Genomic DNA, 19,320 nt, shown 5'->3' with positions numbered 1-19,320 from the left:
AGCCTGGGCAACAAAAGCGAAACTCCATCTCAAACAAACATAAAATAATAATTTTGGGCAGACGCCGTGGCTCACGCCTATAATCCCAGCACTTTTGGAGGCCAAGGCAGGCGGATCATGAGGTCAGGAGATCAAGATCATCCTGGCTAACATGGTGAAACCCCATCCCTACTAAAAAAAAAATACAAAAACAAAATTAGCCGGGCATGGTGGCGGGCGCCTGTAGTCCCAGCTACTTGGGAGGCTGAGGCGGGAGAATGGCATGAACCCAGGAGGCGGAGCTTGCAGGGAGCTGAGATCGCGCCACTACACTCCAGCCTGGGTGACAGAGCGAGACTCCGTCTCAAATAATGATAATAATAATAATAAACTTTTAAAATGAAAAATCAAGGTCAAGTTTACTGCTATAACATTAACATATTAGTACTTTTCAAACACTATTAAGCTTCTATGGTGCTTTATTAGAAAGTAGCTCATAGACCAACAGAGGTGAGTTTTGTATTTCAGTTGTCATTTAAATTATATGCCACAATTGACCTAATCTAAAAGACCCATTTTCTCCTACATTTTTATGTCATTGGAATCAGGATGAATTCATTTAATTGGTGGGGTTCCTAGTGGTACATAAATTGTTTATGTTGTCTTGTAATCAGGGTGCCTTAGATTTAATAGGGCACTTGTAGAAAATTATGTCAACATACTTTTCCCCACATTACTTGATGAAATCATAGACTGTTACATCTATTTCTAATACTCTGCTCCTGCTCCCTTGTACTCCAGCTGTATACTGGTCGTTGGGTTTCTTCCTGAACACTTCAGGATCCTGGGACTAGCTGTATTCTAGCCTGGAAAGCTTCTGCACCCAGCCCACCCGTTCCTCACAGCGCTGGCTCCTTCTGGTCACCAAGTCTCAGTTTACGCATCACTCCCTTGGAGAAGCCTGTTTGCTACCCAATCTCAATCAGCTCTATGCCTTAGAGACATTTTCTGTCATACTGCTCAATTTTCATTAAAGCAGTTATCCTGATGTTTTCATTTCTCTTTCCTTACTAAAGCTTAAGCTCCAGGGGAGTGGAGATCTTGCCTATCTTGTTCAACACCACATCCCCAGCACCTAGAATAGAGCTCGACACCAAGTAGGTGCTCAAATAGTTCTAAAATAAATACTTTTAAAAATAGCGCTAAGCTATGGTCATATCTAAACATTTAGTGAGTGTGTTTCAAATTTATAAGCAGCATGGCTTCATTATTTTTCAATAGCTAAGAATCTCATATGTATAAGTTATTTTGTTAGAAGATCCATTTCTAACAGCTATCCAATTAAATATAATTGTAGAAATATACTAATAGAATACATCAAGTATAATTTCTATAGCATGAAACAAGTCATAACATCTTTAATTCACTTGTACATATTCCAAATTTACTTTTTTTTTTTTTTTTTTTGAGATGGAGTCTTGCTCTGTTGCCAAGGCTGCAGTGCAGTGGCACGATCTCAGCTCATTGCAACCCCCATCTCCAGGGTTCAAGCTATTCTCCCTCTTCAGCCTCCCAAGTAGGTGGGATTACAGGCACCTGCCACCACGCCTGGCTAATTTGTGCATATTTTTAGTAGAGATGGGGTTTCCCCCAGGCTGGTCATGAACTCCTGACCTCACGTGATCTGCCCACCTCAGCCTCTCAAAGTGCTGGGAATTACAGGCGTGAGCCACTGTGACCGGCCCAAATTTACCCACTGTTGACTAGAACTGATATCAAATGATTGGCAAACAAGGATGAAAACAAAAAGCTTGTTTCAAAAATTCAAGAGTGTCATTACCCTCAACTTTTTAAATTTTAAGAAGAGATGGAGGAAACATGAAGTTAAAATGACTGTTGATACTTATCATTTTATCTCCCCCAACTCAAGTATTAGTTGAAATAGTTTGTCAGATATTGAAGAACGCCTGACAAGGACAATAATGAGTAACTGGCCATTCCTGGAGTACTTGCATTTCACATGGATGACAAAAGGATAAAATGAAAAGGCTGAAATCCCAAGAAAGTCTATTTGTCTGCTTTTTTATTCAAAAAAAAAGCCCATGATTCTTTGGGAGGGGATACAGGATCATTTTCCAGTCAGACCATAATTTCTACAATCTCTGTGATCATTGTAAATTCAAAAGATTCCCGCTCTCCACACCCCAATTCACTTTTGGCACCTACATATGAAATGTCACTTCTGAAAAATGGGAAAAAAATGTGAATACTGGGCTTTTTACCACAGTGCTCCTTTCCTGATGAAAATCTTACAGTTTGCTCAATTTAAAATACTGATGCAAGCAAGTTTAAAAATATCTCATCAATGAACATCTTTTTCTAACTATCTGGCTATCTTAGAAAATAATTAGATTAGAAACAGCAGCCAATTCTCAGAGGCAATGGGGCAATGGCTTATCTCTCTCCACTTCTAATTTTAAATTTAGAATTACAGAGCAATTCTATGAGAGGTAGCAGAAGGTCTGGCACAGGCTCTGGCTTCACGATTTCAGAATACAACTTTACTTCATCGCGTCTTTGGGAAGAGTGTGTGTGAGACACTTAGCAAGAGGCTCAATAGACCTCTGTGTGCAGTGACGCTGATCAGAAAGACACATGCGTTTGCCACTCTGGAGAGGGAGGGGCCTAACCAGAGGACGAGCAGTTAGGAGAGGACTTAGCCAAAGAACTTAAAAATATCTACATGAGTGGAAACGTGTGTCATTTATAATGTACACCATTCTTGAGTCTTCGCTTGGTCTGCCAAAAAAAATTTCCTACATAAAAATCAGGATGCTTACAGGAGAAAAATAACCAACACAGACTATAATTGGCCAGTATTTAAATAAGAGGAAAACAACTCACAACTTTTACTTTTCATATGTGAGGAGGATTCGGAAGCTTAGTATTGACCTATTTGGCGCAATTCAAATTCATTTTTTTAGCTGTTTCAGATCCATAGGGTATTGCCAAGAAACTTACCCAAAAAATCGGTGGATTTTTCCGTGTGCTTAGAGCTGAAGGGATTTTTCTCAGTACTACTACTAACCTGATAAAAGTAGGGGGGCATCTTACTCCACTTCCTCCTCCAAAACCCACTACAATATTTGTAGTTCAAAACAAAGGATGGTAATGTTATAAAACTAGGAACAAAATAAGATGCTATGACAATTCTCTCTCTCTGTAATTTACAGCTGTCTCCTATCTGTGGCACTTTATACATAGTTAAGCTTTTGGGACGGAAGAAGGGGAGAAGACAGAAACTCCACAACCTCCTGACAAAGCAGCCCTTCCACTTGCATGGGCTTATTTCTTCTGCCAGCCACTGAGTCACAAAAATATTTTTCCCCATTTAAAGAAGTCTGAGTGAATGAAGTTGGGGAGAGCAGGAAGCACAAGCAAGAAGTCAACCATAGCCTTCTCTTTACCAACCCAGCCCTGTGTCCTTATGGGCAGCTGGCTTCATCCGTCACCTTGACATTCATAGTAAGCAACATCTTTCTTTAAAACTTTTCTTGTTCTTGCCGCTTTTCTTGCCATTCTTGTCTTTGTTTTCTGACATCTTCTTTGTTCTGATTTCTCTCATTAGGTCAAAGAACACCTGGGGGGGTGAGCAGGAAGGAGTAAAAAGAATAGTGAAGATAGAGCCATTTAATGATTTTTTTCTTTTAGTAACCTGACACTGTGAATACAGCATTTAAGGATTCAATGACATAATTTGACTAAGCAGGATATGTAGTTATATTTTAAAGCATAAAGTCAAACTGATTTTTATAAACCATATTGTCAACAGAAACAACAGATATGGGGCAAGTAAGAAAAATTAACCTTAAAAAATTCTATTTATACAAAGCAAACATCTCTCATGCAACTGCTCATATCACACAACTGCTCAAGCCAAGGACAGAATCATGGTACTGTCACTGCCATGCAACAGCAGCTGTTTGTTTTTTTTTAATTCAGACAGGGTCTCCCCATGTTGCCCAGGCCAGTCTTGAACTCCTGAGCTCAAGCAATCGGCCCACCTCGGCCTTCCAAGTGCTTGGATTACAGGCATCAGCCACTGCACCCAGCCTAATGGCTGCTTTCAAAATGATAAAATCTTACAATAAGTGTGATGAAAGGTAACATGTATTTTTGCATAGAACAGATCTACACATTTATAAAATTTATAACTATTGAGAGTAATAACAGCAAGCAGAATTTCTAGCATTTCCAACCACCAGGAAAGGGAAGAATGCCATGAGTCCCTGCTCCCAGGTGCTCTTGACACCCCTGCATCTGATTTAATCCTTACAAGGACCCCACAGAGATTGGAACATCATTATGCATGACAGTTTGCCCAGCTAACTCCACAAGAGCAGCCCTGGGGAGGCAGTAGGGTGGGAGGAGGAGGGCGTGAAGTATCAACAACGAAAGCTCCTGCACTAGGGGACTGAGAAGACAGAGGAGGAGGGATGTCCTTCTGGCCACCCTATCCCTCCCCACGCACACTCCCCCACCCTCAATCTCAGGAACAACCACTCCTCCGACCTTTGTGATGTCAGCCGAGAGGAACTTTATCAAGAACTGATGAGACTTGTCCTTTGAAGGTCAGGGTGTTATTTAGATACGGATTATCCTTTTGTCATAGTAGTTTGGGTTTTGCCCTCTGCTACCAGCAATCATGCCAGAGGACTGATTATACCCAAGCAGACAAAATATGAATCCTACGAAGAGACATTTGAGATTTCTCACAGAGAATGATGGAGACTACAAGTGTGGGACTGAGCAGAGTCCTTATCTTTGGACATTCACACAAAACCACAAGCTCCTTCATGGCCACACCTTCTTCCTGGTGAAAAGCAAGATCAAGCCTCTGGAGTGTGGGGCTCCACGTGCATTTACCACCAGCTCCAGGCACAGAAAAGCACCCCCACCCCAGCCCCCAGCTAGATCAGGCCAACCCAAACACCCCTTCTCGCCAGCCTCTCAGGAAGGCACTATCCGAGACAGCAACAGTGAACAGCTTCGAATGCTACAGGTTTGTCTTTTTGTCCTAACAGCAAAAGACAAGAGGAGGGGAATGGAGTGCATCCAACTTAAAATGATGACAAAGTTGTTCATGGGCTGATCTTATCACACCTTTCATATAAATTCTTTACAAGTGAATACAATGCTGCCAGTCATAAATCTCTGCTGGTTCCTGTTTGGCAGGTCAAGCTGGTCCAGCAGGTGAGGGGAGATGACCACGCAGACCCCCCACACGACAACCCATCCAGGAAATCCACATCCACAGTTCCAAGCTGAGAGAGTCTCCCTGATTTTTTTTTAAATGAGGCATATTTCTGGATTTCCTGTGTGGTTTCCACAGCTGGAAAACAATTTAATAAAAATATTTTAAGTAGCACAAGAATATAAGAGTGTAAGAGTTGAGAGATGACAATATAAAGAAAAGCTGACAAAGGAACATGCGCTTCCCATTGCAGATTACAACTAAATGGACTTAGGTTGTAGGATATATGTATCCTATATGTATATCTATCCTACATGTATATGTCTCCTAAGATATATATTTTTATGTACGATACATACAAATAGATGCATCTTGCCAAAGTGCGTCTAAAGCAAATCCCTTCTAATACCAACATTCTTAATACCAATGTTCTTCTAGCACCATTTCAAGTGAAAATAAAGCTTGGATAAAAATCTCTCCCTTGTCAGCCGGACGCGGTGGCTCAAGCCTGTAATCCCAGCACTTTGGGAGGCCGAGACGGGTGGATCACGAGGTCAGGAGATCGAGACCATCCTGGCTAACACGGTGAAACCCCATCTCTACTAAAAAAAAAAAAAAATACAAAAAAACTAGCCAGGCGAGGTGACGGGCGCCTGTAGTCCCAGCTACTCGGGAGGCTGAGGCAGGAGAATGGCGTAAACCTGGGAGGCGGAACTTGCAGTGAGCCGAGATCCGGCCACTGCACCACTCCAGTCTGGGCATCAGAGTGAGACTCCGTCTCAAAAAAAAAAAAAAAACTCTCCCTTGTCAGGTAATGAAGCAAATGGTAATGTTTCTGCACAAGAAAGAGAAACAGAAGACGGGATGTGGGGGATTCAGATGCTGATGCCGCAGAACAAACAGCAGACGTGTCCACTGTGAGGCCGCCAAAGTGCTATGTGCTTAGATTGTACAAGCACACGGATGCAGTGAGAGCTAGTGAATGAGCTCAAGGCAGAAGGAAAGCCTCATCTTCAAGGTACAGCGTTAAGATTTTAGCTGTGTGGCAACCACCTTGAACCTTAATTTTAAAAAGAAAAAAGGCCTGACAATAGCAACCCCTGACAGATGGATTTTCAAATTGTCAGCATTCATCATTGTCACTCAAGGTCACCCTTTTATTAGCTTCAGAGATTTGATTGAGAAAGTATGCTGGGATGGGATAAGAGAAAAAAAAAAAAAAAAAGATCCCAGAGAGTTGATTTCTGAGAGCAAATACTATTTACAGACTACACTATAAAGACAGAACACTGTGGCTCTGTCAGGGAACAGTAAGGTGAAAAGAACAAACCTAACCAATAACTCAATGAGAGCAAAATCAAGAAGCTCCACATATCTTCTAAGGGCACCTACGGGGGAACCTCCTAGAAGCAGCCAGGCCCGCCCACCTTGCTGCTGAAGAGCAAGGCTGTGGGAGGTAAGAGCACACACACAAACTAATGACGTCCATCCCTCCAGCCCAGCCTTCACAAACCAATGGCCTCGGCCCACCATCCTTCCCAGGACCACACCAACAGTAAGCATAGTTGGCTGGGTAGGGTGGCTCACACCTGTAATCCCAGCACTTTGGGAGGATGAGGCAGGCAGATCGCTTGAGCCCAGGACTTTGAGACCACCCTAGGCAACATGGTGAAACCCCATCTCCACAAAAAACAGCCAGTGTGGTGGTGCTACAGGTGGTGCACATCTGTGGTCCCAGCTACTTGGGAGGGTGAGGTACGAGGATTGCTTGAGCCCAGAAGGCAGAGGTTTCAGTGAACTGAGATCACACCACTCCAGCCTGGTGTCACAGTGAGATTTGTCTCAAAAAAAAAAAAAAAACCAAAAAACACATTAAGCATACTCTAATGAAACCTCTTGACAAACTGAAAGGTTCTGTGAGCTGTTTGAAATACAGGGTGACATCCTCTCAATGTTTCTCATTATAATCACAATAATGGCTTAGACATTCATATAAATCAGAACCTTCACCTAGTTTTCATAAATGGTTCCCTAAAACCCAGCAGGTGCGATGCCTCCATTCTGCTGTTTCTCAGGTCTGTTTCTGAGAAACACACAGAGTGCACACCTACCTTGTCCACGTTGGCCCGCGTCTTCGCCGATGTCTCCACATACTGCACGCCCCACTCTTCGGCTTTACTCCTGGCCTCCTCCACAGGCACCTGCCTCCGCTCCTCTAAGTCAGACTTGTTTCCCACGACAAGCAATGGAATTTTATCTTCCTCAGCCTTCACACGGAGAATCTGCTCCCTAAGGTGTTACACCAAAAATACAGCAGCTAAAAAAACCAAAGTAACAACCCCAGTTTTGTGAACCCATCTAAAATAAAAGCCTTTCCTAAGGCAGAAGGGGAAAAAAAATAATCAGATTTAGGGCATGTTCTGAGAAAGCACTCCCTAGAGGCAGTCACGAGCGAGACAAGTGTCTTCCAAGTCTGGTTCTCAGTTTGCCTGCATCAGAATCCCCTAGGACACTCATTACAAATGCAGATTTCTGGGCCCAGTCTTACAGAAGTAGGTGTCTGGATAGGAGCCCAGGATTTTGCATCACAACAGGGTCCCCAACTTACGCACAAAAAAAAAAAAAAAAAGAAAAAGAAGAAAAATGTCAATCTCTGCAATAAAAACAAGCTAAAGGAACTATCTCCATAAAAATGCTAATTCCCCTGAAAATATTTCTTTGCAACATAAAAGCTATGAAATCCAGTGTTTTCTATACGGAAGGTGGCAGCCTGTTAATGGATCCCAAAACCAATCCAGTGGGTCACAATCAGCAGTTTCCCCCTTTCTCCCTCAATGAAATAGATTATAGAACAGAACTGAACAGATCAGAAATGTCCAAGGGAATCTCAAGTAGGAAAGGTGAATATTGCTTTGTTTTGAAACTTCAGCTTTGATTAGATCTGCATGTGTACATGACAAGTATGTCATCCCACCCCCAGTTTCTATGCAGACACAGTAATGTTAAGAGGCCACAGAATTGGGACAGAGAAGTTAGGCAGTAATCACATTCTAATACATCCATTTTTCTACTACAAAGTGAAATAAACGAAAGGAAATACTACAAGCCCTATGGAAAAGTTCTTCAAAAGTGTCTTCTATAAAAATACCATTACATTACCCATAGCACATTAAATTTTACATCTACTAAAAATTATCAGCTATCTGAAAGTACTAATCAAAACCAAATATTTTTTTAAAAATTAAATATCCCATTCCCATTATTTTGGTCCGGTGAGAGTATTTCTGTTTTTCTGTTCCAATACATTCTAAAAAGAGTCCCCTTCAAAATGTATTTTTTAGAGATCTGCACTGACTTTTATATGGCATAGGGTAACATTCCACAATAATAAAATTATTTTCTAGGCCAGGCGTGGTGGCTCACATCTGTAATCCCAGCACTTCGGGAGCCTGAGGAGGGAGGATCACTTGAGCCCAGGAGTTCAAGACCAGTCTGGGCAACATAGGGAGACCTTGTATCTACAAAAATAATAATAATAATAATAATAAAATTTCCATGTAGTCAATTTAAGTGCCAGATAGCAAATATTTTAAGACAAACTAAAAAGATGAAAAGATGCTTGAAACTGGCTTTGTGTAGCCTTGTTATACCCTACATTTGAACTCAGGTCAAAGAACAAGATACATTTAAAAGTCATGTGATCAATATAAACTATGAACAATAAAAACTGACAGCTTTCTGGCTCATTAGCCTTGCAGGGGAACACAAAATTACCTCATTAATAAACATATTAATCCAAAAATGGGAGTACCAAGTTCTGGTCTCTTAATGACAAGCCTATTTATCTTACTTCATAAAATATTTTCCAGGAAAAGTTTCAAGGAAGACAGCATATTCACATGTCATTTTATATTGGGGCCTTTCTATTTGGAAGATAATACAGAAATGCTGTTTTAAAGCTGCTAACAGGCATGAAGTAAAGTGACTAAGTTTAGCCACAGGGCTCAGATAATCGACCTGCATTCTTCCGTTCCCAACAACGTGAGAAACCTAAGCAAAGTTCAAGTCAGAAGAACTAACTTCCCCTTCTTTCTGGTTTTAGGTATTCACCTGTCCTTTTCCTTCTAAGGATCTCTCTTTTCACCTAACAACCAAAACCCTTTTCCATGATGAGGGGAGCCCTGCTCCCACTCTGTGAGAACGCCCGAGTACTATCTGTGCGTGTGGTGACTGAGGAGAGGACAAGGGACACTTTAAACACCTGTATTTCTTCATATCCTCTGCAAAGGACTCTCCTGCCCACTTCCCTTCTAGGTAAGTCACAGAACAACAGGAAATCAAAAGGCTCGGGCCAGGGAAGAAGAAGAGAGTGTGTGCGTCTGTCCTGTTTTACCTTCTAGGAGGCATTAAAAACACAACTATGCAGATGCAAACAATTATAAATACATGGGCTACATTCAAACACAGCAGCCCTTAGGAAGGTCTGAAATGTCTAAAAAGTAACAGGACTTCTCATAATGAGTCACAGTCATTTAACTGGGCACTGCAACACACGCACTCTGCTTCCAGAAAAGTAGGTCTTCGACTCTGAAGCCTGCAGCTATGAAGCATCACTGAGGCACCTCCCTATTATCTTTCACTCGCCCTGCTGGGTGACCTGCGCTCACCTGGCTCAGTGATGCTTCCGTCCAAGTCCTGGAAGGATAGTTAGCTTTCTCCTTTTCACCTCCGGCTGACCACCTTACTGTCAGACCAGAACTTGCTAAAGAATTCTAAAAACTGATTGATTTGGGCTTTTTTCTCTTCAGTTCCCTACTAAACTCTAGATCTCCTTCTTAAAAAGTCATCCAGATAGATATATTTATAAGAACAGATCTTTTTAAATACAATTATGTAGAAGAAACAGGAAGGGCATGGGGTAAAGAGACATGTACAGAGTGTAATAATTATGCCCAAAAGGCTATTTCTTCACAACAAAATGAACTTAAGGTATTTTTCATTGCCATATTTTTTTTCTTTCTTCTCTAACACCTTCATGGAGAATAACTGCCACATTTTAAAATAAATAACAATGGATATTCTACTCACTATGGAAGTGCCACATGTCTATACTGTGACAGGCCTGGGGACAATGGAGGGTAGCCAGGTTCCTGCCCCCATGAAATGCACAGTCTAATGCATCCTTTCATTTCATTTCTCAACTCACAAGTGCATTTCCAGAGAAAGAAACAAAATCCTGATACTAAGTAAACTTGTCCATGGTCAGTGAGTGGCAAGGCAGGGACTCAAACCCAGTCACCTGACTCTAAAGCCGCGTTCTCACCCCTCCACTATGCTACAAGTCCTTAAGTAGCAGCAAATGGTCATTTTGACTCACATCTTTCACTCTCCGGTCATTATTTCATAACCTTCAAAACAAACTGAATCTGCTACTTTTTTTTAGTAAAATTATTAAAAAGATACATGGTTAATTTATCAATGAAAATCTCTCAGGATTTACAGGAACAAACTTATAAGTTCTTGAGTATACGGAATAGCTTCATTCTTTTTCAGGGACAATAAGACTCTTAAAATTATTTCATTCAGAATCACAGATCAGGAAAGCCCAAAGAGATTATAATCATCATGGTCTATAATGTGCCAAGATTAGATTCAGAAAGCCCCAGAAGATTCTCTTTTTTTTTTTTTTTTTTTTTTTTTTTTGAGACGGAGTTTGGCTCTGTTGCCCAGGCTGGAGTGCAGTGACACCATCTCGGCTCATGGGCTCATGGCAACCTCCGCCTCCCGGGTTCACGCCATTCTCCTGTCTCAGCCTCCCGAGTAGCTGGGACTACAGGTACCTGCTACCACGCCCAGCTAATTTTTTCTGTATTTTTAGTAGAGACGGGGTTTCACCGTGTTAGCCAGGATGGTCCCAATCTCCTGACCTCGTGATCCGCCCACCTTGGCCTCCCAATGTGCTGGGATTACAGGCGTGAGCCACCATGCCCAGTCCTAGAAGATCCTTTAGACAGAATTATTCCTGAGAACAAGCTCAGCCCTCTCCTAGTATGCTCAGCCCCAAATTCCTTATAAGCCTAAGACATACAAAAAAAGGCAAAAAGCCTCCCGGGGGCTTCTGCTATTTCATTTCAGACATACCTGAATTCGGCAGTTGCTGTAAAGGATTCATGTTCTGTGATTGAGAACACAAGAAGAAACCCTTCCCCACTCCGAAAGTAGTTATCTCGAATGGCTGCGTAGTCCTCTTGCCCAGCGGTGTCCAGAATATCTATCTGAACTTCTTCCCCATCAAGAACCACTTTCTTTCTATAACTGTCAGCTTTGGTAGGCTCATAGTCTTCTACAAACTGAGGAAATAAACATTATCGGTAATTAACAAAGTCTTAAGGGGAATAAAATTTGCCAAAAAACAAAATTCCACATATGGGCACTTCACACTACGAACAGGACACTATAGAAGTAATATTTTACATAACACTTCTGTTATTTATAGTTCCGTTTTGCCATTTTTTGTTTTTAAACAATAAGGACAGATATCCCAGTTTACAGATGAGGAAACCAGGCACAGAGCAGAACACTTGGTAATATTATTGTCAATATAAAATTATAATGCAAATACCTGCAAGGGTGAGAAACTGGAGTTCTTATTCATAACAGAAGTATAAAACTCATCAGAAAAGTAATTTGGCAAGATGTATGATATGGTCTGGTTCTGCATCCCCACCCAACTCTCATCATGTAGGCTGTAATCCGAATTATAATCCCAGTGTGTTGGGGGAGTGACCTTACGGGAGACAATGAGATCACGGGGGCGGTACCCCTATTCTATTCTTGTGACAGTGAGTGAGTTCTCACAGGACCTGATGGCTCCATAAGGGACTTTTCCCCCACTTCGCTCGGCACTTCTTCCTGGCGCCTTGTGAAGAAGGAGGACATGTCGGCTCCCCCTTTTGCCATGATTGTAAGTTTCCTGAGGCCTCCCCAGCCCAGTGGAAGAAAAGAGGCTATAAACCTCTCTTCTTTATAAACTACCCAGTCTTGGGTATTTCTTCACAGCAGCAAGAGAACAAACTAACCCAGTGTACCAACAGGCTTTTAGTGGTGTGGGTTTTTGAGAAAGGAATGAAGTACCAACGCACACTGCAACATGGAAGAACTTTCAAGACATGATGCTGAGTGAAAGAATTTAGACATAAAGGCCACATATTGTATGATTCCATCTATATGAAACGTCCAGAACAGGCAAATCCATCGAAACAGAAAGCGGTTGCCAGAGGTCAGGGGTGGGACAGGGAAGCAGTAACGGGGAATGACTACTAATATGTAGGTTGTTTTTTTCTGGAGTGATGAAAATGATCTAAAATTAGACAATGGTGATGGCTGCACATCTGTATGAATATACGAAAAAAAAAACTATTAAATTGTACACCTGAGGCCAGGGCGGGTGGATCACCTGGGGTCAGGAGTTCGAGACCAGCCTGGCTAACATGGTGAAACCGCATCTCTATTAAAATTACAAAAAATTAGCTGGGCATGGTGGTGGGCGCCTGTAATCCCAGCTACTCAGGAGGCTGAGGCAGGAGAATCACTTGAACCTGGGAAGTGGAGGTTGCAGGGAGCTAAGATCGTGCCATTGCACTTCAGCCTAGGCAACAAGAGAAAAACTCCATCTCAAAAAAAAAAAAAAAAGTACACTTTAAAAGAGCGAATTTCATCATATGTGCATTACATCTTAATGAGGCTGTGATTTAAAAATTTTTTTTACTTAAAAATGGAATTGAAAATGTCAAAGTGAATTAAGGGTTATTTGAGGAAGACTGTTAAAAAGAGTATCGTCAGTTAACAGCTATTCAAAAATAAAAATACTAAGACATGTTTAGAACTAGGTTCTCTTCAATGTGTACTAATAAATTATCCGCAAACAGAGATGTGAAAACTTGCCTATGCGTTCAAGTGTCCTTCTTTTAACTCCTTTCCAAAAAGAAAAATATATGACAAAAAATCCAAAACACCACTGCCCCCTGAAGATCTCTGAATTCTACCATAAATTATCTCAAGTGTATATTTCTGAGCTTCCAAGAATAAAGTCAGCCAGAGTTCCACTGGCTCCTTTGACACAGAAGTCAGAATGTCCTGCCGTACGTACCTACATACCTCTGTACTCAATGAAAAGTATGTTGATTACCCCAACATTCCATTACAACCCTGATGTTTACACTGCTCAGCTGGAAACAGAAAATCACAAAGTCTTTGTATCCTATTAGCATGATCCATACATATCCCCTACCGGCCTTGCAGAGCTCTGCGTGGCTCCGTTTCAGATGCCCAAGACACACAAGTCTAAGACCAACTTCATGCAGACCCCTTCTTTCTAAGCTGACTTTCCTCTAAGCTGACTTCGCCGGAGACTGAAAGTCTGAAACAGCTGCTGCCAAAGCCTTCCATCCCCAACCTTACTCTCCCAAAAAAAGGCAAAAACAAGTATGTTAGGCCGAGCATAAGGAGGTTAAAATCTGACTGCTGCCACCCTGGCATCTCCCTCCAATTTTTCTCAAAGTCAAAACTTAGACAAGAATAAAGACTCTGGGACTATGGCTCCTTCCATGATCTAATCTTCATGAAAATTCCATCATATAAACTAAAATACTTTAAATGAGGGTTAAGCATGCACTATGAACAAAGAGTCTGAATGGTGTAGGAGACTTTAGACCAGGGGTGTCCAATCTTTAGGCTTCCCTGGGCTACACTGGAAGAAGAATTGTCTTGGGCCACACATAAAATACACTAACGATAGCTGATGAGCTAAAAAATATATATATCGCGAGAAGAATCTCAGAATGTTTTAAGAAAGTTTACAAATTTTTGTCGGGCTACATTCAAAGTCATCCTGGGCCACAGGTTGGACAAGCTTGATTTAGACAGCTGACCTCCCTGAACATAGAGCTCAATTTCCTTTGGTGAAATCAGGCTTGACTAGACGATCTCTCAGGCAGGAGCTGCCACACCTGGCCACGTGTCAGAATCACCAGGAGAGCACCACTGAAACAGAGTCCCAGTTCTCCAGCTCCACCAACGTTATTCAGGAGGCTTTTTTTTTTAAGTCTCCCAGGAAATTCTATAATCAGCTAGGTTTGAGAATTACTGCTAAGGTCTCTTCAAGCTAAAAAATTATGATTCTAGAACCATTCTGTCCAATATAGTAGCCACCAAATGCACAATAGCCACATGTATCAGACAGTATAGATACAGAACGTTTTCGTCATCATGGAAGGTTCTATTAGTACCATTTTAGAAAATCAGTTAGAACTCCTCCCCCAAACATACACTACTTCATTTCTATTCCTTCCTTGCCCCGATTTTATTTTACAATTTCTTCAATAACTGCCACTTTCCAGCTCTCAAATATGTTACCCCATGAGAAAAACAGACTAAGGCCAGGCATAGATTTCTCTGGTCTCTGTGAAGGGAATAGAAAGAAGAGAAAAAACTCTTGAATCTTCTGCATGCATCTTCCCCCTCATCTTACCCTACCCGCTGCCCCCCCACCCCACACACACACCCCAAAACCTCCAGACCAGGCTCTCCTAGTCTCCCCTCAGCAGTGCTAGCTCTGTACCCTATTTTTTTTTTCCGAGATGGAGTTTTGCTCTTGTTCCCCAGGCTGGAATGCAATGGTGCAATCTCGGCTTACCACAACCTCCGTCTCCCAGGTTCGAGTGATTCTCCTGCCTCAGCCTCCCGAGTAGCTGAGTTTACAGGCATGTGCCACCACACCCGGCTAATTTTGTATTTTTAGTAGAGATGGGGTTTCTCCATGTTGGTCAAGCTGGTCTCAAACTCCTGACCTCAGGTGATCCACCCACCTTGGCCTCCCAAAGTGCTGGGATTACAGGTGTGAGCCACCGCGCCCGGCCCCAGCTCTGTGTCTGAACTTGCTCTTGGAACTGGCAACCAGGGCATCTCAATCACTAACACTGTAGGGGAATCTCTCCTCGGATCTGCCACGGCTCTGCCTCTAATGCAGGTTTCTCAACAGTGGCACTGTGGATATTTTGTGCTGGTTAATTCTTTGTTGCGGCTGTCCTGTGTGATGTAAGATGTTGAGTGCATCCTTGGCCTCCATGCACTAGATGCTGGTAGCATTTTCCCTTAAGCTGTGACGACCAAAAATGTCTCCAAGCACTTACGAATATTCCCTGGGGAAGCAAAATCCCCCTCTCTCGCCTCTGTTAACAACTACTTCTCTAATCCTATCTCTCTAATCCTAATTCCCCTACTCACCCCCTCTCTTCCCCAACTTCTGTTATAGAGGGGAAAAAAGCTTTAGTAAGCAAATTATTATAAGTTTTTGAGCAAAAACAAACGAAAGACCTCCAAAGCAGGTGCAGATCTCCCAACCTGCTTCTCTTGTACAAAAATGTTTTGGGGAAATTCAGCAGATTACATTAGATTTATCCAGTTTGACCCCCAGAATAAGATAAAGAAAAGCAGGTATCAAACACAAAAGTGGCTCATTGTAAGACATGGGGAGCACAATCCGGGAGGATATCCAGGTTTGGGTTTGAAGCTTATTCATTATGGGGGCCCTTCCTTAAGATACAAAATTACACATGTAATACTGGACATTAAAGTAAATGTTGACATAGAATGAGAAATCATAATCCATTATAAAGTTTTAAAGATGAGTACTCCAGCAATCTCACTCCCTGGTGACTCTCAGTGAGGTGAAGGGAATACCCCTATGATATAAGACCGTCTTGGCTGGCTGGAGACTGGAGACTGTCCTGCTGGCCTTGGAGAAGCAAGCCACCGTGGTATGAGCTGCCTATGGAGAGGGCACATGGCAGGGGCCTACAGGTGACTTGTAGAATCTGAGCACCTGTGTCCTACACCCACAAGGAAGTAAATTCTACCAACAATTAGGGAGCATGGAAGAGGACCCCCAAGCCTCAGAAGAGGTCAGAGCCCCAGCTGACACCTTGACTGGAGCTTTGTGGGACCCTGAGCAGAGGACACAGCTAAGGCTCCAATTCTGGACCCATGGAAACTATGGAATGATAAATGTATGTTGTTTTAACCTGCTAACTTTGTGATTACACAGTAATTTAAAAAAAAACTAATACAAACAGCACTGACATCACTAAATCCACCAAAATAACAGTATTTTTATTAATTAATTAAACTGCCTGACATACCTCTAGAATACTTTCTACTTTTTTGTTTGCTGTATATTTTTTCTTGTCATATGCCAATGATTTTGAAATATTCCTATAGAGAAAAATAATTTAGTCTTTCCTTTAGCATAGTTAATGAAAATTTCTTTTGTACTGACAGTTTAGAAGAGGTTCTTTCAGCTTTACAACTACATGACTTTTTTTTTTTTTTTAAGTTCTGGGATACATGTGCAGAACGTGCAGGTTACATAGGTACACATGTGCCTTGGTGGTTTGCTGCACCTATCAACTCCCACTTATGAGAACATGTGATGTCTGGTTTTCTGTTCCTGTGTTTGCTGAGAGTGATGGCTTCCAGCTTAATTGACGTCCCTGCAAAGCACATGAACTCATTCTTTTTTATGGCTGCATAGTATTCCATGGTGTATATGTGCCACCTTTTCTTTATCCAGTCTCTCTTTGATGGGCATTTGGGTTGGTTCTATGTCTTTGCTATTGTAAATAGTGCTGCAATAAACATATATGTGCATGTGACTACACGGCATTTCTAGTAATGAAAGTTTTGGGATTATAGCCAAATTTAGGAAATCTCTATTGAGTTTCACTGTAAGAAGCTGTAAGATCTGAAAGACTTTTCTGGCCCAGTTTCTAGCTTCTAGCTTTCACACTCTTGTGTCAGACGGTGCCACAAGACAGGTTCACATCGGGATCCACCCCGGCCCTGCACCTCACATCACGATGCTCTGTCATCAGCACAGTGGGCGGTGGGAGTACTCCTGCAGACAGCGATAATCGCCACACGCCGCATGACTCCAAACCACACCAACACATACCACTATTCCCACCTAACCCAGCCCAATTCAAGTTCCCTCAGCTAGAGGCCGAAAATGCCCATGGCCATACCAACTGCACCCAGCATAAGAGGAAGCAGGACAATGGGAAAGTCTAGTGAAAAGAGATAGTGATCTTAACTGACGTGGTTGTGACAGCTTTCTTTTGCAAATCTCACAAAGCCAATGCGGCTGCAATGCAAGTGAGAGGCCCTGAGGTTTAAGCTCTGCTGGGAACACTCTGCCTGCCTGTACTACAGTCATCCCTCAGTATCCTTAGAGAAATGGTTCCAGGACCCCCATCAGATACCAAAATCTGCAGATGCTCAAGTCCCTCACTTAAAATGGCACAGCATTTACATATAACATCCTCCCGTACCCTTTAAATCATCTCTAGATTACTTATAATACATAATACAATGTAAAGGCTACACAAATAGTTGTTACACCGCATGTTTCAATTTGTATTGTTTTTATTGTCGTATTGTTATTTTTCATTGGGGTTTTTTTCCCCAAATATTTTCATTACGCAACGTTTCATTCTACATTGCTTGAATCTGCGGACGTACAGCCCACAGTAGGCCTAGTATCCTAGGAAACAGCTCAAGCAGGGACTTTTGTGGCTCTGGGGATCAACGCTGTGTTGTCATACTGAACTCAACACCCGTCATGTTACCCACATTAAGTAGGTGACATAAATTTTGGGCAAGGATAGTGCAAGCTTTACCTTGCCGCACGGGAGAACTGGATCTGATGTCTATCACTTGGGAAAGGATTAAGTTGTATGACAACTCAGCTCCCCTTTCACTCTCTCCCATGACTGACAAGCGCAAGGCTAAATGCTTGTGTTGTTTGGAAAACCTATACAAAGGCTCCACTCTCCTCCTTTGCTTCGGTCAGAAAGAAAGCTCGCAGTGTAACAACAGAAACGATGCCTGCAGAGATCTCTCACACCCCTACCAGAGTTGAAATTATTTACCTAGAATCGGCAATCCAGATCTTATGCTGATTAGACCTTCCTAGGAAGCTATTCAGAAGCCACCTCAACACAGACTTGCTCCGTGAACCCCTGTGCACAGGAGGACTGGCACAGAAACAGTGGGAGCAGGGACACTGCTACAGCCAAGGCCATCGGAAGGCGGTCTGTGCCTAGCAGGGCTTACCTCGTCATACATGAACTGAAGCGTCAGGGCCGACTTGCCAACGCCTCCACTGCCAACCATGATCACCTTGTGGAGGGCCAAGGAGCTCTGGCCCTTGCTCTTGTTGGCAGCCATCTCGCTGGTCTTCTGAGGCTGCGGCACACAGACAGACAACCCAGTGCAGAGCTGCTGATGACAAAGACAAAGACTCAGAGGCAATCTGCTTTCAACCTAGCTGAAACCAAACGTCATTCACATCCTCCATTAAAGCCTAACTAACCCAGACATTCCAACAGGAAAGTACTCCTTCCAGGCTCAGGGCAAAGATGCAAGCCCTCCAACAACTCTGGAAGTCACTTACCCCAGCAGAGCTGGGGCGAAGCCAAGGCTAGAGGGGAGAAACAGGGGCGCACACCCCGCACCCGCCTCACGGGGCAGGATAGAGAGGACACCCAGTCACCAAAAATCATCAGACCCTCAGCAGGGCCTCACTGAGGCAGAGACCAAACTGCTCTTGGCCCGTTTCCTACCTCTCTGCCCGGTCCTCGGCTGCCGCAGAGAACTCGGGACCTCAATCCCCAGCTCTTTAGCTTCACTCCTCGCTTTGCCCTCATGCCCTCTACCCCATAATGTGCACACACTCACAACACGCTCACACACACACTCTCACAGTCACACTCACACATGGTCACTAACACGCTCACACATGCCCACATTCACACACACCCGCTCACACCCACACACACCATGCTCACATTCACACACTCTCTCACATTTACATTCACACATGCTCACACATACTCGCACACACATTCACTCACACATGCTCTCATTCACACATATTCTTTCACACACGCTCACACTCACACATTCACACACATGCTCACATTAACACATTCACTCACATTCACACACGCTCGCACACACGCATGCTCTCA

General features: G+C 42.8%; 1 protein-coding gene across 4 annotated transcripts in view; it reads right to left on the bottom strand.

Moving 5' to 3' along the window:
- Positions 1-2,045: 2,045 nt before the first annotated feature.
- Positions 2,046-19,320, bottom strand: part of RALB (RAS like proto-oncogene B) — a 38,848-nt gene continuing 21,573 nt past the window's right edge. For 2 of the 4 annotated variants that reach the window (XM_023185229.2, XM_023185231.2), the window contains exons 2-5: positions 18,404-18,568; positions 11,375-11,583; positions 7,345-7,522; positions 2,046-3,619 (exon numbers count right to left, since the gene is read on the bottom strand). In XM_023185229.2, coding sequence (XP_023040997.1) covers positions 3,500-3,619; positions 7,345-7,522; positions 11,375-11,583; positions 18,404-18,517 — 621 coding nt within the window. In that variant the 5' untranslated portion in view covers positions 18,518-18,568 and the 3' untranslated portion in view covers positions 2,046-3,499. Of the gene's footprint in view, positions 3,620-7,344; positions 7,523-11,374; positions 11,584-18,403; positions 18,572-19,320 lie in introns of all 4 variants that reach the window. The other 2 variants (XM_023185230.2, XM_023185232.2) reach the window with 1 other exon arrangement.

Source organism: Piliocolobus tephrosceles, chromosome 11 (genome assembly GCF_002776525.5).
Source record: "Piliocolobus tephrosceles isolate RC106 chromosome 11, ASM277652v3, whole genome shotgun sequence".
Taxonomy (NCBI): domain Eukaryota; kingdom Metazoa; phylum Chordata; class Mammalia; order Primates; family Cercopithecidae; genus Piliocolobus; species Piliocolobus tephrosceles.
Note: the sequence above shows the minus strand (reverse complement) of the source record. Positions and strands in the feature narration are given on the sequence as shown.